The sequence below is a fragment of the Eumetopias jubatus genome, unplaced genomic scaffold (assembly GCF_037043125.1).
Source record: "Eumetopias jubatus isolate StellerSeaLion01/CBP00866 unplaced genomic scaffold, mEumJub1_p1.0 scaffold_15, whole genome shotgun sequence".
NCBI classification, from domain to species: domain Eukaryota; kingdom Metazoa; phylum Chordata; class Mammalia; order Carnivora; family Otariidae; genus Eumetopias; species Eumetopias jubatus.
Window position 1 is genome coordinate 86,976,632 of NW_028274821.1, and position 22,092 is coordinate 86,998,723.

Genomic DNA, 22,092 nt, shown 5'->3' on the forward strand with positions numbered 1-22,092 from the left:
ATACCAAATTCCAGCAGGATTGAGTAACCTTCTTGATAGGAAGTTCTTAGACATACATAAAAATGAAAGTCTGTGGAAATGTAACTTGTTCACTGGTGAAGAGCAAAGAAAGAACTTTCATTTTTTCTATCTGTTCAGAACCTACCAGTGAGCCACAGGTCTGCCTTGGAGAAACACTGGCCTAGAGGCCCTCACGGACTTCTGTGCAGCTGGTTCCGCAGAGGCCAGAGTCCCACATGCTGCTCCCAAGAGTATTTTATTTCCAGAGAAGAGGCTTTGTCAACCTCCTAGGCATCCATCAGTTCATGTGCTGTGTTAATGTTCTTAGAGGGTCCAGCAAGGAGCGAGTCCTGCACTTAGGCCACATCTTTGCCCTGCAGAGTCTCCACCAAGGCCCTCACTTGGCAGAAGGGAATCCAGTGCAATGGCAAATGCCATCAGTCCTCAGAGTGGAGCCTCTGTGGGACCAGGTGTGAGTTCCTATCACTGACACTTCCTACGTGATGTCCTCAGGCAACCTGGAGTCCCCAGCCCCTTTGAGAACGCATGAAAGCAGTGGACACCCCCCCCCCACAAACACACACACGCCCATTAAAATGTACGGATGGCACACGTATACAACATTTTGAATACAATTTCAGGGCTTCACACACCTCCTTAAGCTCTCTATGGATCCTCTAGGACCCTTAGATCTTCTGGGTTAAGAACCCCTTTCTGCCTAAGTGGTCTAAATTTGTGTTCTCTACTCAGAACATTTTGTTATTAAGAGTTGGTTTTTATGTCTTGGTGTTACCTGATGCTCAGATGTCTGTGTCTGTCTCCCAGTTGACATTTATAGTGGCTTTGCTTCTTCATGTCTTCCTGCTATAAGTCGCGAAGTCAGAATTTCCAGACATCTTCTTAGAGAAATGCCATTCCAATTAATGGCCTGCACTTGTTATAGCCCTTTCTAGGTTGTAAAATGTCTTCACATTCTTTGTGTGATCTTTCCAGAATGGCCTGAGCCTCATCTTAGTAATTAGAAGATTTCCTCTGAGGCTTGTGAGTTTCTCAAAGGGACAGCATACTTTTCTAAGAGAGCAGTATTTATCCTTATCCCAAATGACACCCTGGAAGGTAACCTCACTGCCACCACTTCTACTTTCAGTACTCGGACATGGACTCACCCAGTGCGCACGCACACACACACACACACGCACGCACGCACGCACACGCGCATATGGAGGGTCTTGTACCGCCCCCAGGGAGCACATCCGATTGAGAGTGAAAGTGCAAATGTGAAACTTTGACTTGTCCCTGAGAAGCTCCAAAAACATTTGTCCTTTGAGGCCAAGCCTCCTGGCTCTGGGCTTCCCCACACAGCTCTGGGGCAGCCGTAAGGGAGAGCTAACTCTGATGCCAGAACCAAGCATAAGACGAAGGGGAAGAGTTCATGTGGTATGAATACATCATGCGGGGAGCATGAGCAGGTTTCAGGCAGCACCTTTCATATTCTCACAAACGTTAATTTTTTAAGATTTTGTAGACTTAAGTGGGTCAATAAGCATTTTCATGTTAAGGCAATATCAGCTTCTTGCATTGTGTATGACTTAATAATTTTACTGATTCAGCAACAAATCTGACATTTTTGTAGAGTTATGTGGGTCTTCCTTTGGTGATGAGCTTGTGTAAATTTTTCAAAACATAGGCAGCAATTGGTTGGTCCAACTTCAGGTATTAAGGTAAAACGTTTGCTTAGAAGACATTACCATTTGGTTGCTCCCAAGGAAGTTTGTTACATACGGAGACAGGTCATGGTGCCAGAAACATGTGACTTCCCTCTTTTCCTACTGCATATGTATTTGAAAAGAGACTTTTCTTCTTAAGAAAGGTAACTGAAGGGCACCTGGCTGGCTCAGTCGGTGGAGCGTGCGACTCTTCGGGGTCATGAGTTCAGGCCCCATGTTGGGTGTAGCGATTACTTTAAAATATTTTTTAAAAACATAAGGAAAAAAAAAACAAAGGTAACAGAGTGCAGGGCCCATTTAGCTCCCCGAGTTCAGCGGGTATCTGGGCTGTGGTCTCAGGCGGCGTACTGTACGTTTCCATCGGAGGGGCCACGGGATATTCCTTCTGGTGCACTTACTTTCCACTGCTTTTGATGCCTTGCAGCCTTGGGAGCCGCAGTGTTTCTGCAGTAATTTCCCTCACGAAGCCGTGTGCGCGGATCCCTGGGGCCAGGCCCTGCTGGTTTCCACTGATGCTGGCGTCTTGCTAGTGGATGGTTAGTGAGTAGCTGCTCGTTCAAATGTCTTTGTTTGTGTAACTTGTAGGACTTCTAAGATGCGTGACAGCCAGTCAACTCCCTGTAGATAAATGTGTCATGAGCAGTGAGGTTAGCAAAGTTTCCTCTCCTTACAAAATTAACCCCTTCTTTTCAGGACAAGCAGAGGGAATATATTCTGAACGAGCAAGCCAGAGGGTGAGTCATGCATGACAGGTTCATGCCTTCCCCAAATCTGATTAGTCTGTGAGCATCAAATGACCTGCAAAAAAGATCTCCTTTTTGGCCAATACTTATGATTCTAACATTGTACCTTGAATCAACAGCTCCTATCTCAGGGATATGCCCTCTCTCTCTCTTTTTTTAGGGTTTCTGATTCAAAAAAGTATTTGGTGTCCAAAACAAATAATAAGAGCCTTAGATAACCCAGTTTTGTTGCATACAGAAACAGAAAGATTTGTCGGGAAGACATTTCAACTTAATGTAAAATCAAACTTTTTGACAATCAGGTCGATCAGTGTGCCTGGGGAGGTGGTCAGTTCCCTGTCACCATAGATCAGCCAGCAGTGGGACATGCCTTTGGCAAGGATGCTATAGAGAAAGTTCAACTTCAGATGGGGATTTTATTTAGACTCGAGGACTGTGTGGTCCCTTCCAGCAGGAGGCCCCTTTGGATTTTTCCAGACTCCCGATGAATGTTAAAGGGGCTAAACACTGGTAGCAAGTCATCTCCTGGGGTTTCCGGGGGAGCTGTAGGCATAGAGACAGTGTCTTCCAAGGGCACATCCTCCACAGCACAGAAGCAGGCTGCCCAGTCTCAGTTACCATACTGATGTTTTATGGGATTCCTAAACTCCACCACTGAGAGTGACATAATGGCCTAAAACGGCGACATCTTCCCATCCTTGTCCACGACCTTCACTCCCTCCTCTGACCCGGTCAGCGTGTTTCCTAAGTGCCTGCTATGCTCCAGGCCCTTGGGAAGTGGAAGTAGGTGCCTTGTGTGGGAAAACAAGAAAGGCAGACCAGGCTTTATAATGGACTTATTTCTGACTCCATCTGTTACTTCATCTGTCATATGTATATATATGTATATATGTATGTATGTATATATTTACTAAAAGAGAGATAATCTAAAATTTATGAACTGAGAATTTAAATATTTAATTTTAGAAATTATAAAACAGAGCATCTTTGTGATCGTGAAGAAAACTGAACCTCTGTGAGCTTCAGGTTTCTCTGAAGCGGGGGGGGATTTTTTTAAGCGGCTGAAAACTACAATGAAAACAGACAAAATAAACAAACTGGGAATAATGATCATAACTCCAGGAAGGGGTTGTGGGAATTATGAAGACCCATGCTAAGTGCTTAGGTCAGTGTCTGGCACATAATAGTAACTTAGTAAACAACAGTTACTATATTTATGATATCCCTGTGAACATGCCAAAAAGGGAACAAAGTCTACAGATGTTGCCAAAGGTGCAACCAAATAAAATTATTAAAAAAAAAAAACAGACTTTAGACATTTAGTCTGGTCTCTTCCTCTCTTTGTCTCTTCCTTTTATGGATGAAGAAACGAAAGAAACAATGTGTCTTGCCCAAGATCACACAGCTGGTTAGTGGCACATCTGGAACTGAAATACAGAAGTGATTGCTAATTCAGCACTCTGTCCACTAAACCAACTGCATTTTATTAAAATCAAATTAAACTCGGGGCACCTGGGTGGCTCAGTCAGCTAAGCATCCAACTCTTGGTTTCAGCTCAGGTCATGATCTCAGGGTCCTGGGATGGAGCCCCACATCGGGCTGCCTGCTTCTCCCTTTCCCTCTGCCTGCCGCTCTGCCTACTTGTGCTCTCTATCAAATAAATAAATAAAATCTTTAAAATAAATAAACTCTACCCATGTTATTGTCTTTACCTTAACACAGGTTTCCAAAAATATAGTCCTGAGCAAATAATTTTGAGAAATGTTTTGGTCGAAAGGAAGTTATATTCTACCTGTTTGTTCTTTTTAGAAACAAGAAAATATGCTTTATAATGGCTATTTGTAAGGCTTGTCTAAAAAACAACAACAAAATTCTATTTGAGCTGCTTCTGTTTTCTTTAATCGTAAAATCCAAACTAAGATTACCAAGTCCCCTGCTGAAATTTTCATCTTTATGGATCCAAAATTTAATGGAGGTGTTAAATATAAGGATTTCTGTGATGTGCCAGGAAATTTCTTTTCTTCCAACTTGAGGGAAGTCGTCTAACACAGATGGTAGCCATATATACCCCCCACGAGCTTGGATTTATTTCTCAGATTATTGTTTTCATTCCCTGGATAAGCAGCTCTGCTACCCTATTTGCTTTTGTAAGAAGAGAATAACCCTAAGGTTTTCTTTGTATTCCTCATTGTGCTTTGAATCCAGAATGCTCTTGTTATTTCTTTGTTTACCTTTTTCTTGTCGATACTTAATCACATTATGAATCGTTTCCATGAGTGAATCTCTCCATTTCCTTTCAGGCCTGGTTCCACTCTATCCCATTAGCATCTGCTTAATTTCATTAGACCTACCCCCTTGAAAGTCTGCTTCTGTCAAGGTCATTATTAAAACTCAAGGTCCTTTGTATTCTAAGTGTAGCAAAAGCTTCTTTGAAGGGAAACTAAATGCTGATGAAAGATGCCATGACCATTTGTTTTGGGTTTGCATAGGAAATCCAGTTCTAAAAGATCACTGCTTCATAAAGAGATTATAGGAAGGAAAACATTGCTACGAAAGAGTCATTAAAGTCACATGTCACTTTCTCAGATCCTTGCTTCCTCCCCCTTCCTGTGCTACCTGTTCAGCCACCTGAGAAAGATTTGATGGAGAATAAATGCTAATTTATTCTGTACACAGGTGGGCTGCTACACAGTATCCCTCTATCTTAAATGTCAAATGAAGCGCTTCTGTCCTTTATGAATTCCTTACAGTATTGTTTCATGCAGTGGCCCCATCCATCCATCCATGGGGGTGCAGTGCTGCTTTTAGGCTAAGAGTACAGGCTTTGTCCCCGCATGGACCTGGGTTCCACATGTTCAAGATGTGACCGTGGACAAGTTATTAGCACCTCTGAGCCTCAGATCCTCCTCTGTTAAATGGGAGTATTAGAAGTTCCTACCCAAGAGGGTCATTGGGGCATTTCAGTTAATAACACGTGAAGCGCTCAGCCCTGAAGCCTGACATGCAGGATGCCCTCCGTGTATGTTAGCTGCCGCTCACAAAATGAAATAACCAGGGCGCCTGGGTGGCTCAGTCGGTTAAGTATCCAACTCTTGGTTCCGGCTCAGGTCATGATCTCAGGGTCATGATCTCAGGGTGGTGGGATTGAGCCCCGAGTCAGGCTGCCTGCTCAGCATGGAGTCTGCTTCCCCTCTCCCTCTGCCCCTCCTCCCACTTGCATTCTCTGTCTCTCTCTCTCAAATAAATATTTTTTAAAATGAAATAACCATAGTTATTTAGTCAGGTATGACAACGGGTATTGGAGCAATCATCCCATGTTTTGAAAATTCAAGTCTGCCCCCGACAGAAGCACAAAGCCTGAGACTCAGTTACTTTGATGGAGGCCTGGGGTAGAGGAGGAAGGAGAGCGGTTTGACGAGCTAGCGTAGAATTTACACTTGCGCGATAATGTATGGCAGTTAGAACAGAGCCCTCTGTCTAATAAAAGCTTAGCAGGCTCTGTGCTCGGACAAATCCAGAGCCCATACAGACCTGCAAGGAACGGGAGAGCCGTCCCCTGTGAAGCAGTTATGCACCCCCTCCCGACAACAAAAGCTCTGCTCTCTCTGGGGCACCACCCAGGGAGGAATGAACTCCCAACCAGACAGATTTCTAGAAGAGCCAAGACCCTCAGGGCCCCATGCACTTGAATTGTAACCAAAGAAACAAACCCAGACTCACAATAGAGCCCTTGAAGACCGAAATGTCAGACAAAGCACCAATAAAGAATAAGCCACTTATCCAGCCAGATATGTCTACACTATCCCAGGACCTCTTTGCCTTGCGCTGATTCTACATCAAGCTCAGAACGGACCCTTTGCTTATGAAAGAGCCTTAGTATTTCTTTTGGCCCTCTCTGTCCTGGGGACCTCCAGGAACAAGGTATTTGCTAGCAATTTAAGTTCTCTATAAGTAATCTTAACAACAAATCCTACATATCATTGCAGTGTCTTCGATCATCCATTTATCTGACCTCTTCCTGAACATTCCGTTACAATGAGTTTTTTCCCATTATTTGGGCCGCTTAATCAACATTTCTCTCTTACTTTTGTCTAAAAAGGAGATTTCATATTCCACTATGGAGAAATACTGAAAATGTATAGGTAAACTCTTGTTGATATGGATATAGGCATGTAATAGGGTGTGTTTCTATTTGTTTTAAATACAAAAGGAAGCGGCACCTGGGTGGCTCGGTCGTTAAGCATCTGCCTTTGGCTCAGGTCGTGATCCAGGGTCCTGGGATGGAGCTCTGCATCAGTCTCCCTGCTCAGCAGGAGGTCTGCTTCTCCCTCTCCCACTCTCCCTGCTTGTGTTCCCTCTCTGGCTGTGTCTCTCTCTGCCAAATAAATAAATAAAATCTTTAAAAATAAATAACTACAAAAGGAAATTTTAATTTTGCTTTCTGGAGAGATATACAAAATAATCTAAGAAGTGATATAATTTCAAACACTACATAAAAATAAGAAAATACTTCTGAGAAATGACTGAGCTTGTTTTTTCTTTTTTTTAACTTGCTGTTCAGTCGTCTGGGTACAACGCCAGTAAAAACTGGGTTGGAGAGATGATGCATTTTCTTTGATGAATACTGAAGAAAAGAATATAGTTTCTAGGCCCCGCTGCTCTGCTTCCAATATAGAGGAAGGAATGTCAGTCCTTCTCCCTGGGCTGAGAGAACAGTGTTTGACCTTACCAATGCCCTAGAAGCTGACGTTCCTTGCCTAGGGGGAACTGGGGTCCAGGACCACTCATAGGCACATTTTATAGGTTTTGAAAGCGCGGGCTGGATTCAGTTCTGGGAACGATGTCTCCTCTTCCAGATGACCTTCCATCAGTGCCCGTGTTTGACAAAACCCTGCCAGTGAAGCAGATGCATGTGCTCGAGACTCTGGACCTTCTGATCCTCAGAGCAGACAAAGGTGATACTCCCTTTCCCGGTGGTGTCCTCTGGGAGTCGGGGAAGCAGGTAGCCTTCTGCAGCCAACCTCGAGGGTCACAGCGGTCTGACCACATGGGTCGTACCAGCTACTGCCTTTCGGGTGGCCAGTGCTTAGGGTCCCCGGGGGGCCCTTTGTTCTCTGAGGGGGGTCAGTGAGGGAGAAGGGTGGGGGGCACAGCCTTCAGGGCACTGTGGGGTAGAGGCAGTGTGGGGTTTCTTCCCAGTTCTAGAACACCTCAGCTCCTAGTTCTGTAGCAGTGGCTTTCCTGCACAATCTGCTCTTCCGTTCTTCCCACCCATCTCCTTCGGCGCCTTCTTTATCTCACCAGGGAAAGACGCCCGCCTCTTTGTCTTCAGGCTCAGTGCTGTGCACAAGGCCATCGAGGGCAAACAGGCTGTGAAGAGCAAGTGTGACTGCAGGGATAACAAGCTGGAGAAAACAAAAGGTGACCGCAGGCTTCATATTTTGGTGGTTTCTGTTCAATTCTTTTTTTCCCTCGGACTGCTCAGATTTCACTGGAAATAAAAATGCGTTGGGAATTTGATTTTATTGGTTTGGTTTTTACTCGGAAACATCACCAAGAGAGCATCACTGTTTCCCTAAGAGGCAACCCAGCATTTGGAAGGCTAGAGGAAAGGCTAGGCCTGGCATGACAAGCTTTGAAGGTAAGTTGAGTTCTGTTCGCGTATCTGTGAAGAGAGACTTTTAGCTTCTGGTTCCTGGAGCTCCGCTCACCTGTCACTTTAATTCATGTGGTGTCATGGGTGTGAAGCTAAGACCACAAACTAGAATACAGGGAATACGACTTCCTTAATTTTCCTGAAACTCAACCTAACTTGTATTTCACACCTCTGTTTGCCTGGCGGCTGGAACATTCTCAGGCAGTCCCCTGGGTTATGCTTAATGTCCAGCGTCTTTGGGTGTTGCCACGTTGTCGAGGCCCGGGCGCTTCCAGGCTCCTGTCATGTGTTCAGCATCATTTCTCTCTCTCCCCCAGGCTGCCACCTGTATGCCATTAACACTCACCACAGCAGAGAGCTGAGGATAGTCGTCGCCATCCGGAACAAACTACTCCTGATCACGAGGAAGCACAACAAGCCAGGCGGGGTGGCCAGCATCCCCCTGCTGTCTCCCCCGTTGGAGTCACCTGTGGAGGAATTCCAGTACATTCGGGTAGGTCCACTCTTCAGATCCCTTCTCTCCTGGCCAAGGAGTCAGGAGGCGGATTCTCATTCCACCCAGGGTCTGTCACGCACTGGGGTTGTCTCGCAGGTCAGTACCCAGCGGGGGGGGCGGGGTCCCCCGCCTGCAGCCCTGGTTTCCCCAGAGGACTGAGGTTTCGGGCTTTTCCTACTCCATCCAGCTCATTCATGCCAGGGGACATCTACCGGTGCCATTCTAGGCGCTAAGGATACAGCCGTGAGCAGCCTCCCTTCTCATGGAGATGGCTTCCTAGTTTCAGGAAGACGTAAAGGAGGAACTAATTCTGAGTCCCGAGGATAACAGTAACGCGGACTGAGGGAGGAAAGGGCAAGGAGAGGGGACGGGGGATCTGTTCTAGAAAGGGTGTCCCAGAAGCCCTCTCTGAAAAGGTTGCCTTTGAGCAGAGATCCAAGGGAAATAATGGGAGTAGGTGAGGAGGATAGCTGGGGAAAGGGGGTTCCAGGCAGAAGGAGCAGCCAGTTAAGGCCCCGAGGCCCTGTTCAAGGCACAGTCAAGAAGCCACGGTGGCTGGAGCCCAGGGAACAAGTCAGGGAGGTCGGAGAGCCCCTGAAGGCCTTTGCTAGGATTTTGGTTTTGACTCTGAGTGAGAGGGGATCAGCCAGTGGGAGGTTTTGCAAAGATCTTTCTGGCTCCTGGACAGAGATCAGCATGGGGGCCCGGGCAGTGGTGGTGGGGGCGGGGGCACGAGCTGAAAGAAGGAGACCGCTGAGGCTAACGCAGGATGCTAGCAACAGATAACCATGGCTTTGGCGGCTGCAGAGCGGGGAAGCAGCTGTCCTGCCTGCCCGAGCCAGCAGGATTGGCAGATTCACTCAGGGTGGGACCTTGTGAGAGAAGCCTCCTTGAGGGTCCCTTTCCTGCTCTTGCCAATTCTTACCTTCTTAAAAACTTCGGTACATTAGGTGTGAACCGTGTCAAGCATTGGCTCCCAGGGCAGACTTTGCCTGTAGGTGAGCTGAGCAGTTATTTTTGCCAGAGTTAAAGCCTCCTGAATTATGCATATCAATTTCTGCTAACAGTCAATTTAGGGGGACAGAACCGCCGTCTCACAGTGACGTTAAAACAAGTTAAAATCTTGCTCTAATTAGGTGTTAGTCTTCTTAATACAGTAATTAGCAATCTTAATGACTGCTTATGTAGAGCATGTGCATTTATGTGGCATATCAGCTCCGAAATCAGATTTCCTGAGCTCCAATCTTGGCTGCACCATGTATAAACTATGCGAATGTAGGCAAATCATGTGACCTTTGAGCCTCAGTCTCCTTACCTGTAAAATAGAATAATAGCCTTACCTACTTCATAAGGTCGTTTTGAGGATCCAGTGAGAACAGTACCTGGCACTGTGTTAAATGCTCAACAAGGTTAGCAACTGTTCTATTCTTATCAAATCACAGGACAGGGCCAGACTATGTGAGGGCTAATGAGAATCATACTGTTGAATCGGTTTCTCCGGGTGTGGGTTTTGAGGACAGGTTGTGGGAGGGGGGAGTCTGGCACAATCCCTGCCCCCCTTTCCCTGTCCCCACCTTTCCTGCCGGCAAAGGGCTCTGCAGGAGCCTGGGGAGGGAACCCGCTACTGGATGGGGGAGCGGGCGGGGGTGGGGGGTTGATATGAAAATGGCTGCGCCGTGTCCTGACCCCTTCTCCCACATCATCGTCGACGACACAGGAGATATGTCTGTCCGACTCTCCCGCGGTGATGACTTTAATAGATGGGCCAACCGAGGAGAGTGACAATTTCATCTGTGTGGCTTACCGACACCAGTTTGACATGGTGAACGAGAGCACGGGGGAGGCCTTCCGGCTGCACCACGTGGAGGCCAACAGGGTGAGTGGACGGGCGGAGGGCAAGTGGGAAGCACAGAAGACCAGGAGCACGTCTTCCAACCTCGAGAGGCCATGATGAGAATTTCTTTAAAATCACGTACAATTGACCACAGCAGTATTCTGTGATACACTGTTCAGGCTGCAGCCCGTGAAGTCACCTTCTTGTAGGGTCAGAACGGTCCTGTCTAGTGGAATTGCCCCATTGCCCTGCTCAGCTTTTCCAGATCTCCCCCTGCCATTCCATCTTTCCTCATAAAGGAGACGTGAAGGGTCGAAAAGCTCAATCTGAGTAACTAAAGAGATGAGAACATTTGTTTGGTCATTCACTCCAGAAGGGCCTTCTCCTCTCCGTGGCCCGGGTCGACTCACAGCTTGGGGCCCGGGTGCCTGGGGCGGGTTCAGCCCCTGGGTCCGTCCCTGAAAAGGCCCCTAGGACACCACGAGGAGAGAGAAAGAGGGTCTCCCTCCAGCCTGAGCTGCGCGGAGTGCAGGGGTGTCTGGGGTTTGGAAGAGACCCGGGGCCCACCGGCAGTTGTACTCGAATACTACAGATGGCTGCGTGGGGTCTGAACATGGGGGCCCTGGGGGGGGGGCAGTGAGCGCTCACCAGCCTGAGACCGCGTGACCTGTCTGTCCCTGGAGCTGCTCCGTGCTGACACAGCAGATGGGAGAGCTCCTCGGCCATTAATCACTGGGAAGCAGGGCAAGGCCCGGTAACATTGGGGCCGCTTGGGGTTTGCACAGTACAGAGCCAGCTGGGTACCAAGGACACCAAAGAACGGGGGTGTTGCCCCCACAGAGAACATAGTTCCTGGTGAGGACTTCCAAACCTACAAACCTACTCCAGTCCTGTCCAGCTAGGTCCAAGAGACTGCAGAATTCCTTCTGACTATGCTTTATAGGAAATAAAAAATCAGCTTATATTAGGGTACACCCTACCCAAATAGTTATTAAAAAATTGCTCATTACTGTATTAAGACTTAATACCAAATGAGAGCAAGATTTTAAGAAAAAGAAAAATCTAGATATAATTAGGAGACCTTCTTGCCTTCCACAATTATCAATCACAGATCATCTGTTCTTTCTCATATATATATGTATATATGGTGGTGCCCAAACTTGTCTGCAACTGGAGTCATCTGAGGAGCTTTAAAGGCTACTGCTGCCTGTGTCCCAACCCCAGAGATTTTGCTGGTCTTGGGTGTGGACATGGGTTTTGGAATTTTTTAAATGATCCTCAGGTGATTCTTAAGTTGAGACAAGTCTGGGAACCACCTGTATACATTGCTTCTCAGCCCTGGCTATAACTTCCTGAAGGCTTTAAAAAGATGAGTGCTCTGACCCCACCCCAGATCAATTAAGTCAGAATTTCTGGGTGTGTGGGAATCAATATGCTTTAAGTCTTGCCAGGTGATGCAGATACAGACCTAGTAGAACGAGTCTGCCCTGAAACTCTTCCTAATTTAAAGCCGGAAGGACTGCCCCTCCATCCCAGCAACTGGGGACCCATAACCTCTTCCAGCGTGCCAATCTCTGAGGAAGAAGGGCCCGATTTGGCTTTAGAAGTTCTTGCCCTTCTTGGGGGTGCCTGGCTGGTTCAGTCAGAAGAGCATACTACTCTTGAACTTGGGGTTGTAAGTTCGAGCCCCACCTTTTGTGTAGAGATGACTTAAGAATAAAATCTTAAAAAAAAAAAAAAAAGTTCTTGCCCTTCTTACTTTTCAAAACCCTGTGACCAGCCAAAAGACTTAGAAAAATCATGGCCCAGAAGGTCTTTGTTCAATCAGTTCCTTCCCTGGCAACTAATTTCCTAAGACTTCGCCTGCTTTTTCTGCTGATTGTTATTATTTACTTATATTTAATACCCTGATAATTCATTAGAGTGTGGATTTTTTTTTCCTCATAAGATTCATGAAGGCCCAGGAAAAATCGGGTTAAAGATGGTTGTCTTGGGTGGCTCCTTGGTTTTGTTTTTCTGAAAGTTATCAGGAATAATTCGAAAGTGTTCTGTCTTTCTTCAATATGCTTTTTAAAACTAAGTCACCAAGTTTTTCCCTAAGAGAAAATCTTTAAAAAAATTTTTTCAAAGCCCTTCCCTAGATCTAAGTGGGTCAGCGTGTATATTGCATTCTCTGGTACATCCGCAACTGCTGAGTGTTTGCTGAGCGGGCCTGGATGCTTAGACACAGCTACTCATCTTTGCAAGGAATTTACTGTCTAATTGGAAAGATAAGCCCTAGAGAAATGAAAAAGGTAATGAACAAAGTGTTTTCTAATAGCCAGTTAGAAACGGACTGCAGGAAAGGACTTGCTTTTTTTTTTTTTTAAGATTTTATTTATTTATTTGAGAGAAAGTGAGAGAAAGAGGAGAGAAGGAACGGGGAGGGGCAGAAGGAGAGGGAGAAGCAGACCCCCCGCCGAGCAGGGAGCCCCATGCGGGGCTCGATCCCAGGACTCCAGGATCACGACCTGAGCCGAAGGCAGACTCTTAACTGACTGAGCCACCCAGGCGTCCCCAGAGCTAGCTTTTTACCAAGATGTTCCTGTAGCCCAGGCCCCGATGCAACGGGGGCAGGAGAGAGAGAGGCCGACCTTCCCTAAGTCATTGGGTGTTTCAGGGTCATTCAGGTTACTCTGTTTGGCACCCGTGTGGATTTTCTGGCCTAGTTTCTCACCTCCATTCCTCCTCTCTTCTCAGCCAAGCCCATTCAATTCCCATTTCAGCCTTCAGTCCTACCTGAGGGTCTAAGAGAACCCCAGGTTAAGAGAGGAAATGTCTAAGAAGCATCAAAGCAGCAGTCTGAAAGTCAACATCAAGTTAATTTACCAACAGGCTATCGTAACCTGCTGCCCCAACTCTAACAGCCAGCACTGGCCTCCTTCCCAAAACAAAGGTCTCCTCTAGAAGGAACTGCAGACCTAATTATGAGATCTAGGTCTCTGGCTTAGATGCTGGGCCTAAGTCCCCATCTTGACCATCTGCCCAGGACCCAGTGGGTCTCGGTGGGAAGCTCACCCCAAAATCACATGGGAAGGTCGGACATTGACCTAGCAGTGGTGCCCACTTTCAGCTGGGGCTGGGGAAGGTGGGGTTCAGACTTGACTTGTTACAAACCTGTTTTGAATTTTCACGACCACCATGTTACTCTTATCATTTTAAAATGCCAATAAAGTGAACTACTTATTTTTAATCAAGTAAAAAATTAAAAGCAACACTTATGTCCTACCCTAGACCTACTATAGGAGGATCTCTAGGAGCGAGAACCCAGTATATATTTTTTAAAGCTCTCTAGTTGATTCTGATGTCTTCACCTGGTCAAGACACAATGTCTCAGAGACTGACTCCCACCAGGCCCCTCATCCAGGGAGACCCACGTAGGCATCAAAGCATGAAGTGGGTCTCACTGTGCTAAGTGTTAATAGAGGTCTGAACAAAATGCCGGGGAGTGCCAGAGGAGTAAGTGACCGAGTCCAAGCCGTGGTGTGCCCGAGTGCCAGCCCCTTGGCCAGAGCTCAGCCCTTGCCTGCCCTGCAGCCTGAGTCTCTGCATACAGCCATGCGCATCCACCAGTCAGCACTGTCCTGGGACCCCCTCGTAGACATCACCCCCCCCTCGCCCCCGCATGCCAGCGACTTCCCTGGTGTCTGCTGCCTCCGTGCTTCAGTTCTGCCTGAACTTCCTCTACTCCTTGATGGCCACGCGTCCCCCCCACCCCAAGCACATATACAGGCCCTACCTCGAAACGCACGGACTGTCCCACCCCACCTTTCCCACTACAGTTAACCCTCCCATAGTGAGAATAAACACGGCCACCACTGAATGATCACTTCTGTGTCTGGCCCCGTGCCAGGGCACCTCGTAAGCACTATCTCACGAAATCTGCCCAACAACTATGGGGAATGTACTGTTCACTTCCCCATTTTTGCAGAAAAGGAAACTAAGACTCAGGAAGGAGGAGTCACTTACTTACCCAAAACCACGCAGCTAGTAAGTAGCAGAGACAGGACTTGAACCCAGGCTCTCTGACTCGGAAGGCTGTGCCCTGGACCCCAGCATACTGTGGCCTCCACAGTCGTGTCCCAAGGCATGATGGGGGATAGGCTACAAAGGTCCAGGCTACAAAGCTGACAGCACTTGGCCCCCCTGTCCCCCCTCTGGCTGGGTAAGTGTCATCCAACTGACAAGTACTGGGACATCTGAGGAGAAAATGATCATAAGTCAAAGTGGTGGGGACAGGAAGTCTCCCTTTGGGACCAGAGAGTTCAAAGGCTGCTCCCTCGCATCACATACCCCCTTGGTGCCGGTTCCACAGCTGGGCTGTGCTGTCAGCTGACATTTACTGAGCATTTCCCAAGTAGCAGGCCCTGTGCTAGGTGCTTCCGTAAGTGGCCTCATGGAATCCTCAGCCCCCACAGGGGCAGATGTCCTTCTTATCTTTCCTTTTACAAATGGAGAAACTGAGGCTCTGCGAGGTTGAACAGGGGCCCTAAGGCACACACCTGTAAAGTGACAGAGCTAGGATTTCCTTTATTCAGTCATGCATTCACCGAGGATTTATTCTGCTCCTGCCACGTGCCAGGCCCAGGGCAGGTGCCGAGTGCATGACAGTGAACAGCACGGGCGAGGCCTCTGTTCACGAAGCTTATGTTCTACTCGGGGCGGGGGGGTGGGTGGGGGCTCTGATAAACAGACAAATAAGTGAACATCAGACAGCAACACACACTATGCAGATCATTAAAATAGAGCAGTATGATATATAGCAGGGGAGGAATTATCTGGGATTCGATCCCCAAGTCTTTCTGCTCCCAGAGTTGACATTTGACCTCTGAGCCTCAAGGTCTGCCGCCCGCCCCAAAGCACCCACAGCTCTTGCTTGTGGCATTTGTCTCATTGTACCTTGTTTCACGTATTTATATGCTTTTCTGGTTTTTCTTGAGGGGCGAAACCCTGCCTTACTCATTCATTTCTGCGTGCTGAATGGCACCCGGGACTGTGCCAGATGATGAGGGAGGGGAGGGGATAGGGTACCATCGGAGGGAGGTCGGAGCCAAGGCAGAGGCCCCGTGCTAGGTGAAGTGGGAGGAATACCCCATACTGAGGGTAGCCAGCAGGGGATCAGCACAGCGACCATGACAGCAGTAAGGAGGAAGCCGGCGGAGGGTCTGCCGGAGGAGCCCAGGCGGGCCTGGGCAGCATCGACTCCGGAAGGGACTGGAGAGGCGAACTGCGTCAGGACTAGCTCTGCTCACAAAAGGAGGAGGTTTGGGAGGAAACTAGTCATGCGGGAGAGGAAGATGCTCACAGTGCTGACCAGGCAGTGTCAGGCCCTCCTAGAAACCCTTGGAGTGGAGTTCTCATTACAGTCAGCAAAGTTGTCCTCACGCCAGTTTTACAGGCCAAGACCCATGGGCGGAGGTTAAGCCATTTGCCACGAGCCACAGAGGCAGACAGTGGTGTGGACAGGATGTTCAGGGAGGTAAGTTTGCCCGGAACTAGGAACAGAAGATGGAACTAGGCCTTCTGACGCCCTCTCCGTGGTGTCCTGCTGCCTCCCTCCAAGTGCGGGAGAGCGAGAGAATAGAAACGAAGACCTGGCCCGGTGGTTCAGAGGCCGTGCCACTGCCCATTATAGCTGAGATGTGAGAGTGGGTAAGGTCGCCAAGAGCCGCCCCGTTCAAGCCTCGGCAGCGGCACTTACAACAACACTTACAACTTCGCGTCTCTGCGTCTCACTTCCCTCACCTGCGAAGTAGGAGGAACAGCACGTACTCCCCAGGTCCGTGTGCGAGTGAACTGAACTCGTCCTGCAAGGAAGCTTTGGGAACCGGAGCACACTACCCAAATAGGGGTCCTGTTGTCAGAGAGAGTGCAGATGCCCATCTCCCGAGAGCTCCTCCACAGGTGGAAAAGATGGTGACAAAGTCCCAGTAGGGAAAGGAAGGCAAGCCGGTTCTGTGCATTATAATCATGGTCGCCCAAGGTGGAAGTGACCCCACAGCACCTGAGAGCCCTCCCCCCACCCCCGCCCCGCCAAAGCCTTGAACTTTAGAAAGTCTTTCAACCGTGTCCTGTCCAGCCTGCCCACCACCACTGCCTTTATCATTTCAGGTTAATTTTGTGGCAGCTATTGATGTGTACGAGGATGGAGAGGCCGGGCTGCTCTTATGTTACAACTGTAAGTTGCTAAAATTACCTGCTCTTTTCCTGGGCAATTTAAAGGGGGCCAGACCTACATTTACCTGGTGCCTTGTTCCTGCGACCTTAATTGCACTTCAGGGAGCATCTAAAAATGGCATTCCGACCTGGATCTCCCAGCCCTCCTGGTGAGATGGGCCTGCCTATGGCACTGTCTCCAGGTTACAGGGTGCTGACAGTGGCCTCCATTTAGGGAGCCCTTACCATGTGCCAGGCGCTGTGCTCAGTAGATCCAGTGACTGTTTCACTGAATTCTCACCTACTGTTACTACCTGAGGTTTGGAGATAAGGTCCCTGAGGCCTGGAGAGGTGAACTGCCTATCTTGGGATCATGCAGCTACAAAGCAGCAGACCCAGCGTTCACATTTGGGGCCCTCTTGGCCCCAGCACCCCAAATTTTAACCAGGTACTATTGCACTCTTTGCTGCTCCCAGGCTGTTAAAGAAATCAGCCTCAACCTGGCGTATCCAGCCTCACCTGCATTGGCCTGGGGCCGGTGGGTTTCAGGCAGACCAGATCAAACGCATCAAAGAGGGTCTTCAAGGATTTTCAGCATTTCAAAAGCTAATATGATACTACAATAAAATAAAATAAAATACTACAATAAAAAAGATCCTTTTAAGACTAAAAGTAGTAAGATATTTTCCTGGATAAGCCTGCCCAGTGTAACTAAAACAACAAAACGTATTCTTCCAGCCTAGAATTGTATTGATTTCCATACACATGGGGCTGATACTTCCATTAATCTTTGATTAATAAGTATGGGAGAGCTAATTACTAGCAGAGAAATGTGTTTGGTAAAAATCATCTTTTGAGATGTGAGATTTGATAGCCCAGTGGTGAGGGGGCTGAACGGCCTGCTGCCTGCTCTGCCGCGGGGTTCCTGGGCCCCATGGCTCCCAGGTTACAGGGCCCAGTGGAGTGGAGGGGGTCACTTCTCTAAGATCTCTTTATCTCTTTCACAGTTTCACATGTTGTCTTTCCACTTTATTGAAAAATTTGGGAGGAGAAACGTGTGGCGGGATGCTTTACAAACTAGTGTCGATTTTTTTTTTCTTCTAACTGCTTAAAAGGATGGAGGGATTTTTAGGTGGGAGAGAAGATCAGAACAGAAAGATAGAGCAGGTTATCAGGTTGGGATGATTAGTCCCGAACTGGAAAGGGAAGGAACATGGAAACAAAGGTGTGTGACATCCTCCCTGTACCCCACTGGAAGCTTATGGACCTGAGCAGGCAGCTGTCCTGAGGGCGGCAGTGGCCTAGCGCTCTGGCAGGTGTGGTTCAAGCGGCCTCTCTGGCTTGAGGAGCCCCAGGAACTTTCACTTCCCCTGGCTTTGCTGGTGTCCTGGCTTCAGGCTCTGGTTTCATCTCAAATGGGATCGGTGTATGCGTGTTTCTGTTTTCCTAGACCCACCAAGCCATCAGAAGGTAATAAGCTCTGTGTGTTTAGATGCTACATGGGTCAAGGCCTTGGGAATCCCAGAGGTTCCCAGACCTGCCTGCGTGTTCCCCAAACTATGCCACTTGCTTCCATTTCTCTGGGTCAGGAATCTGGTTTTCCTTTTCCATCTCCCTCCTTCTCCCAGCAGGCTGGTGCGTCCCTGGTGAACATGCCCAGAGAACCAGCTGGTTTTGCCCAGAGTCTCCCAGGCCACTTCTGTAACCCATTCCCACACACACAGGGCACGCTGCGCTTGCCCGCTTCTGTCCAGACAACTGTGCCCTGAAGGCCCCTGTCAGTAAGGTGCTATAGAATGATCTTGCTCCCCGCAAGATTTGCAGCTGATTTTCATCAGTTTCTTTTCTATTTCCGTTAAAAAACAAAACCAAGTAAAAAACCACCTTTATAAACTCAGAGTTTCATATAACGAGACTTTTCTCTCAGATGTGTTAAAGATGAAAATATTATATAGTAGAAATTATAACTCCCAGTTACATGTTCTTAGAGAAAAATGTATTTGCAAGATCAATTTCAGGGGAGAAAAGTATAAATAGTTCAGTATATTGAGGATCTTATTTTCTTATAATGAATCTCTATCTTGAATATCAGAGTCAGTCTTTACTTAAAACAAGAAAGAAAATTTGGCCGTGACCTTAGCACGCAATAATGATTCACCTTTAATGCAAATAATAAATTTCAATACTAAGGTGAACTCTGTTTGCTGATGGAGTTTTAAAGATAATCACACAAGGAAACTAGAAATGCTCACATAAGTACCATTGATTCTCCGTATGACCACATTTAACCTAAGTCTTAACTTCCAGATGAGTAATGTGAAGAATACAGAACCTACCTCTCATGTCTGCTGTGAAGATTAAACAGGATTATACATATTGCCAGGCACAGCAAGACTTTTTTTTCCTCCTTTTATTCCAGATTCATCAGAGCATCAGTCATCATCCAGTTTGTTTTGTAACCACCATAGGCTTTTATACATGCAGAAAGGGACTTTTCTTCAGAGAAATTTGTTTTAAAATTAGAAGTAGTATCTGTCACCCTGTCACCCTGATGGGGAAGGTCAAATGGAGGCAAGGTCATGGACTCCTAGCTCCTTCCTGGGCCACAACATTTTAGTCTCCTGCCCCTCACCCCAGCTCCCCCATTCAGGCTGCCCTTTTTAAACCCCAACAAACGACCTTCTCTGTGCCAGGCACATGCTAGATTCTGGAGACACAACAGTGAAAGGCGCTGCCAGGGACTGCAGTGAGCTCACAGTTTAGGGGAGGGCCAGGCATGGATGCCAGTACTTTTAAGTGTGAATGTGCTTCACAGCTCTGGGGCTCAAGAAACATGCTTTGCTTACTTTTCTAAATCAGTTCAGTCTGATTGAGAGCCCCCTGTCCTAGGGTGCAGAAAGCACCAATATTAGTTATTGGGAGGGAGAGCCCTCTACTTCTCTGGAGTCAAATTGGAGTCCCTGGAGCTTATTCACCTGGAAAGGAGAGCAGAGGAGCCTCTGAAGTGCAGTCTGGGTCACCTCATCCATGCCCGGGTGACCGTTTCTCAGGGGGGCAGCTCCACTCTGGGCCAGGCTGAGCTCCCAAGGCACATACACACCATCCCTTGCCATCCAGCGTGCTCTCTGCTCTGTGAGCTCAGTCTCCTCCAGCCCAGACACCCTCAAACCTGCCAGCAGTTGGCTGTCCCCTGGTGGGAGCTGGGGTGGGATAAGGGGGTGGGGAGGAGATGTGTATAAGGGACCTGGGCCTTGAGGAACACATCACAGCTGTGTCCTTCTTGAGCAGGGACGGCAAGGGAAGAGTAGCTCACTCATTCTACAAATATTTACTGAGGACCTAATGTTTCCGCAGTGAGTAAAAGATACACAGATGCCTGCCTCTCAGAGTGTACATTTTCAAGGGGACAGATAGACAATTAACAGAATAAGAAAAGTACCTAGGATGTTGAATGGTGATATGTGCTATGGACGTAAAGCAGGGAGAGGGGCTGAAGGCAGGCAGGAGGTGGGGGCGCAGGTCTCCATTTAGGGAAGGTATAGAAGGGAGACCTCCCTGGACGGGGCACTCGGAGAGAAGACCTCAAGGGAGTCGGAAGAGGTGTGTAAAGACCTTGAGGAGGGAACATTCTAGTATTTCAAGGTGACCCCAAGAGGACCAGGTTCAGGGAGGGCCTGGTAGGTGAAGGGCCTCTTAGCTGGTGAGCAGCTGGAGTTTGAGCAAAGGGGCGATAGGATCAGACCTAGGGTATGAAAAGGACCACGGGCCGCTCAGGCGGCTGTGTGGACAGCTTCACAGAAGCAGGTAAGGCAGTTCGCTTACCAGGTGACTGCACCGATGTGATGAGAGATGACAGTGGCTTGCTCCAGCACACAGCAGTGGAGGTGCTGAGACATGGTCAGACCCTAGAGGTATTTGAAATATGAGAACCAAGATCATCGGTTCTTGAATCCAACATGGCATATGCCAGGGGGGAGAGAAGGGAGTCTGCGCTTTGGGACTTGAGCAACTGGAAGAATGGAGAATACCATTTACTGAGATGTGGGAAACTAAGAAGAGCAAGTTTGGGGGAAAAGATCAAGAGTTGAGTCTGGACAGGTCAGTGCCTCCCAGATATGCTATTGGAGACACTGGGGGCTGAGGGGAGAGTGCCCATGGGAGATCCTCATTTGGGAACCATTAGCATGTAAGTGACACGGAGTCACTGGAAGCTGGGAAGTGGGGAGAGAGATGGGAGGAGCCAGCAGACTGAGGAACAGCCACAGGGGAAGGAAATCTCCCGAAAAGAAAGACAGCAGTTTAAGGAGGGAACAGGAGAGGGCTCCTGGAGCACACGGTGGAGGTCCTCAGGAAACCTTGATGAGAGAGCAGGTGTCCCTGGGGAGCAGTGGGAGCAAACCCCACTGCATAGGATGAGAGAGAATGTAAGAGGAAGTAGAGACAGGAGTCCAGAGAGCCTTCCAGAGAATTTTCCTTTGTGGGGAAAGAGAAGGGAAGGTTCAGGAAAGGAGGAAGAGAGGTCACAGAGGAGGAAGAACAGTTGCTTTCTAGAAGGTGGAAGAAGGCGGCGTGCTTGCGGGCTGGGGGGAGAGACCTGATGGAAAAGGGCAAACTAGGGTGCAGCCCTGAGAGAAGGAGCAGACGGGCCCGAGGGGAAAGGGGGGTACCAGCCTCACCTGCACCTCGGAGAGGCCGGCGCCTCAGCACAGCCGTGAGGGGCCACCCTTCCTGAGCGGCTGTCTTCCTTGGGAGCAAGGGCTTCAGCTGAGACTGAAGGTGCCTTTCCTCCCCTAATGAATCCATTGTAGCAAAAATAAGACAGCACTGACTTTGGCTCATTCTTCCTCTCCTAAGGACTCACTGTGTTAGTTAAACTATATAAGACAATTGCTTTGTAAGCCTAGTGGTCACATGAAAGGAGTCCCTAAGCCCCGATGGGGTAGGACGCTCCAAACAGGTTTGACAGGGTGGGAGCCTCAGCTGGGCCGTAGCAGCTGCTGGGAGGGCCTCCTGCTTGCCCCCATGCGGGCCCTGACCAGCCGCCCGGCTTCCCCAGCCTCTGCCCTCCCACAGCGCAGGCACAGCGTTCTGGTCTAACCAGGGAAGGGAGTGAGTGCTTAACGGGCATGAGGTTTCTTTTTAGGGTCATGAAAAGTTGATAAAATTAGATTGTGACATTGTCTACAAATCTACTCAAATACATTGAATTGTACACTTAAAGGGGGTGAATTTTATGATATGTAAATTATAGCTCCATAAAACTGTATGGCTAAAACATGATGGACTTCTGGAATAACAGGAGCCTTTGCTTCTATACTGACCTTTTCACTCGGAGAGGATCTGAACCCCCTGGACTTAGGTTCAGAGCTCAGAGCAGGCCAGGAGCAGAGCAGCTGTTCAGCTGGCCTTAATCTAATTCTGGCTCATGTTCCCCAACGTGA

At 48.3% G+C, this 22,092-nt stretch overlaps 1 protein-coding gene across 1 annotated transcript in view; it reads left to right on the plus strand.

The window, feature by feature from the left end:
• Positions 1-22,092, plus strand: part of GARNL3 (GTPase activating Rap/RanGAP domain like 3) — an 82,358-nt gene that overhangs the window by 51,877 nt on the left and 8,389 nt on the right. The window contains exons 17-22 of the mRNA XM_088018828.1: positions 2,152-2,263; positions 7,327-7,425; positions 7,775-7,891; positions 8,444-8,619; positions 10,340-10,498; positions 16,607-16,673. Coding sequence (XP_087874954.1) covers positions 2,152-2,263; positions 7,327-7,425; positions 7,775-7,891; positions 8,444-8,619; positions 10,340-10,498; positions 16,607-16,673 — 730 coding nt within the window. The remainder of the gene's footprint in view (positions 1-2,151; positions 2,264-7,326; positions 7,426-7,774; positions 7,892-8,443; positions 8,620-10,339; positions 10,499-16,606; positions 16,674-22,092) is intronic.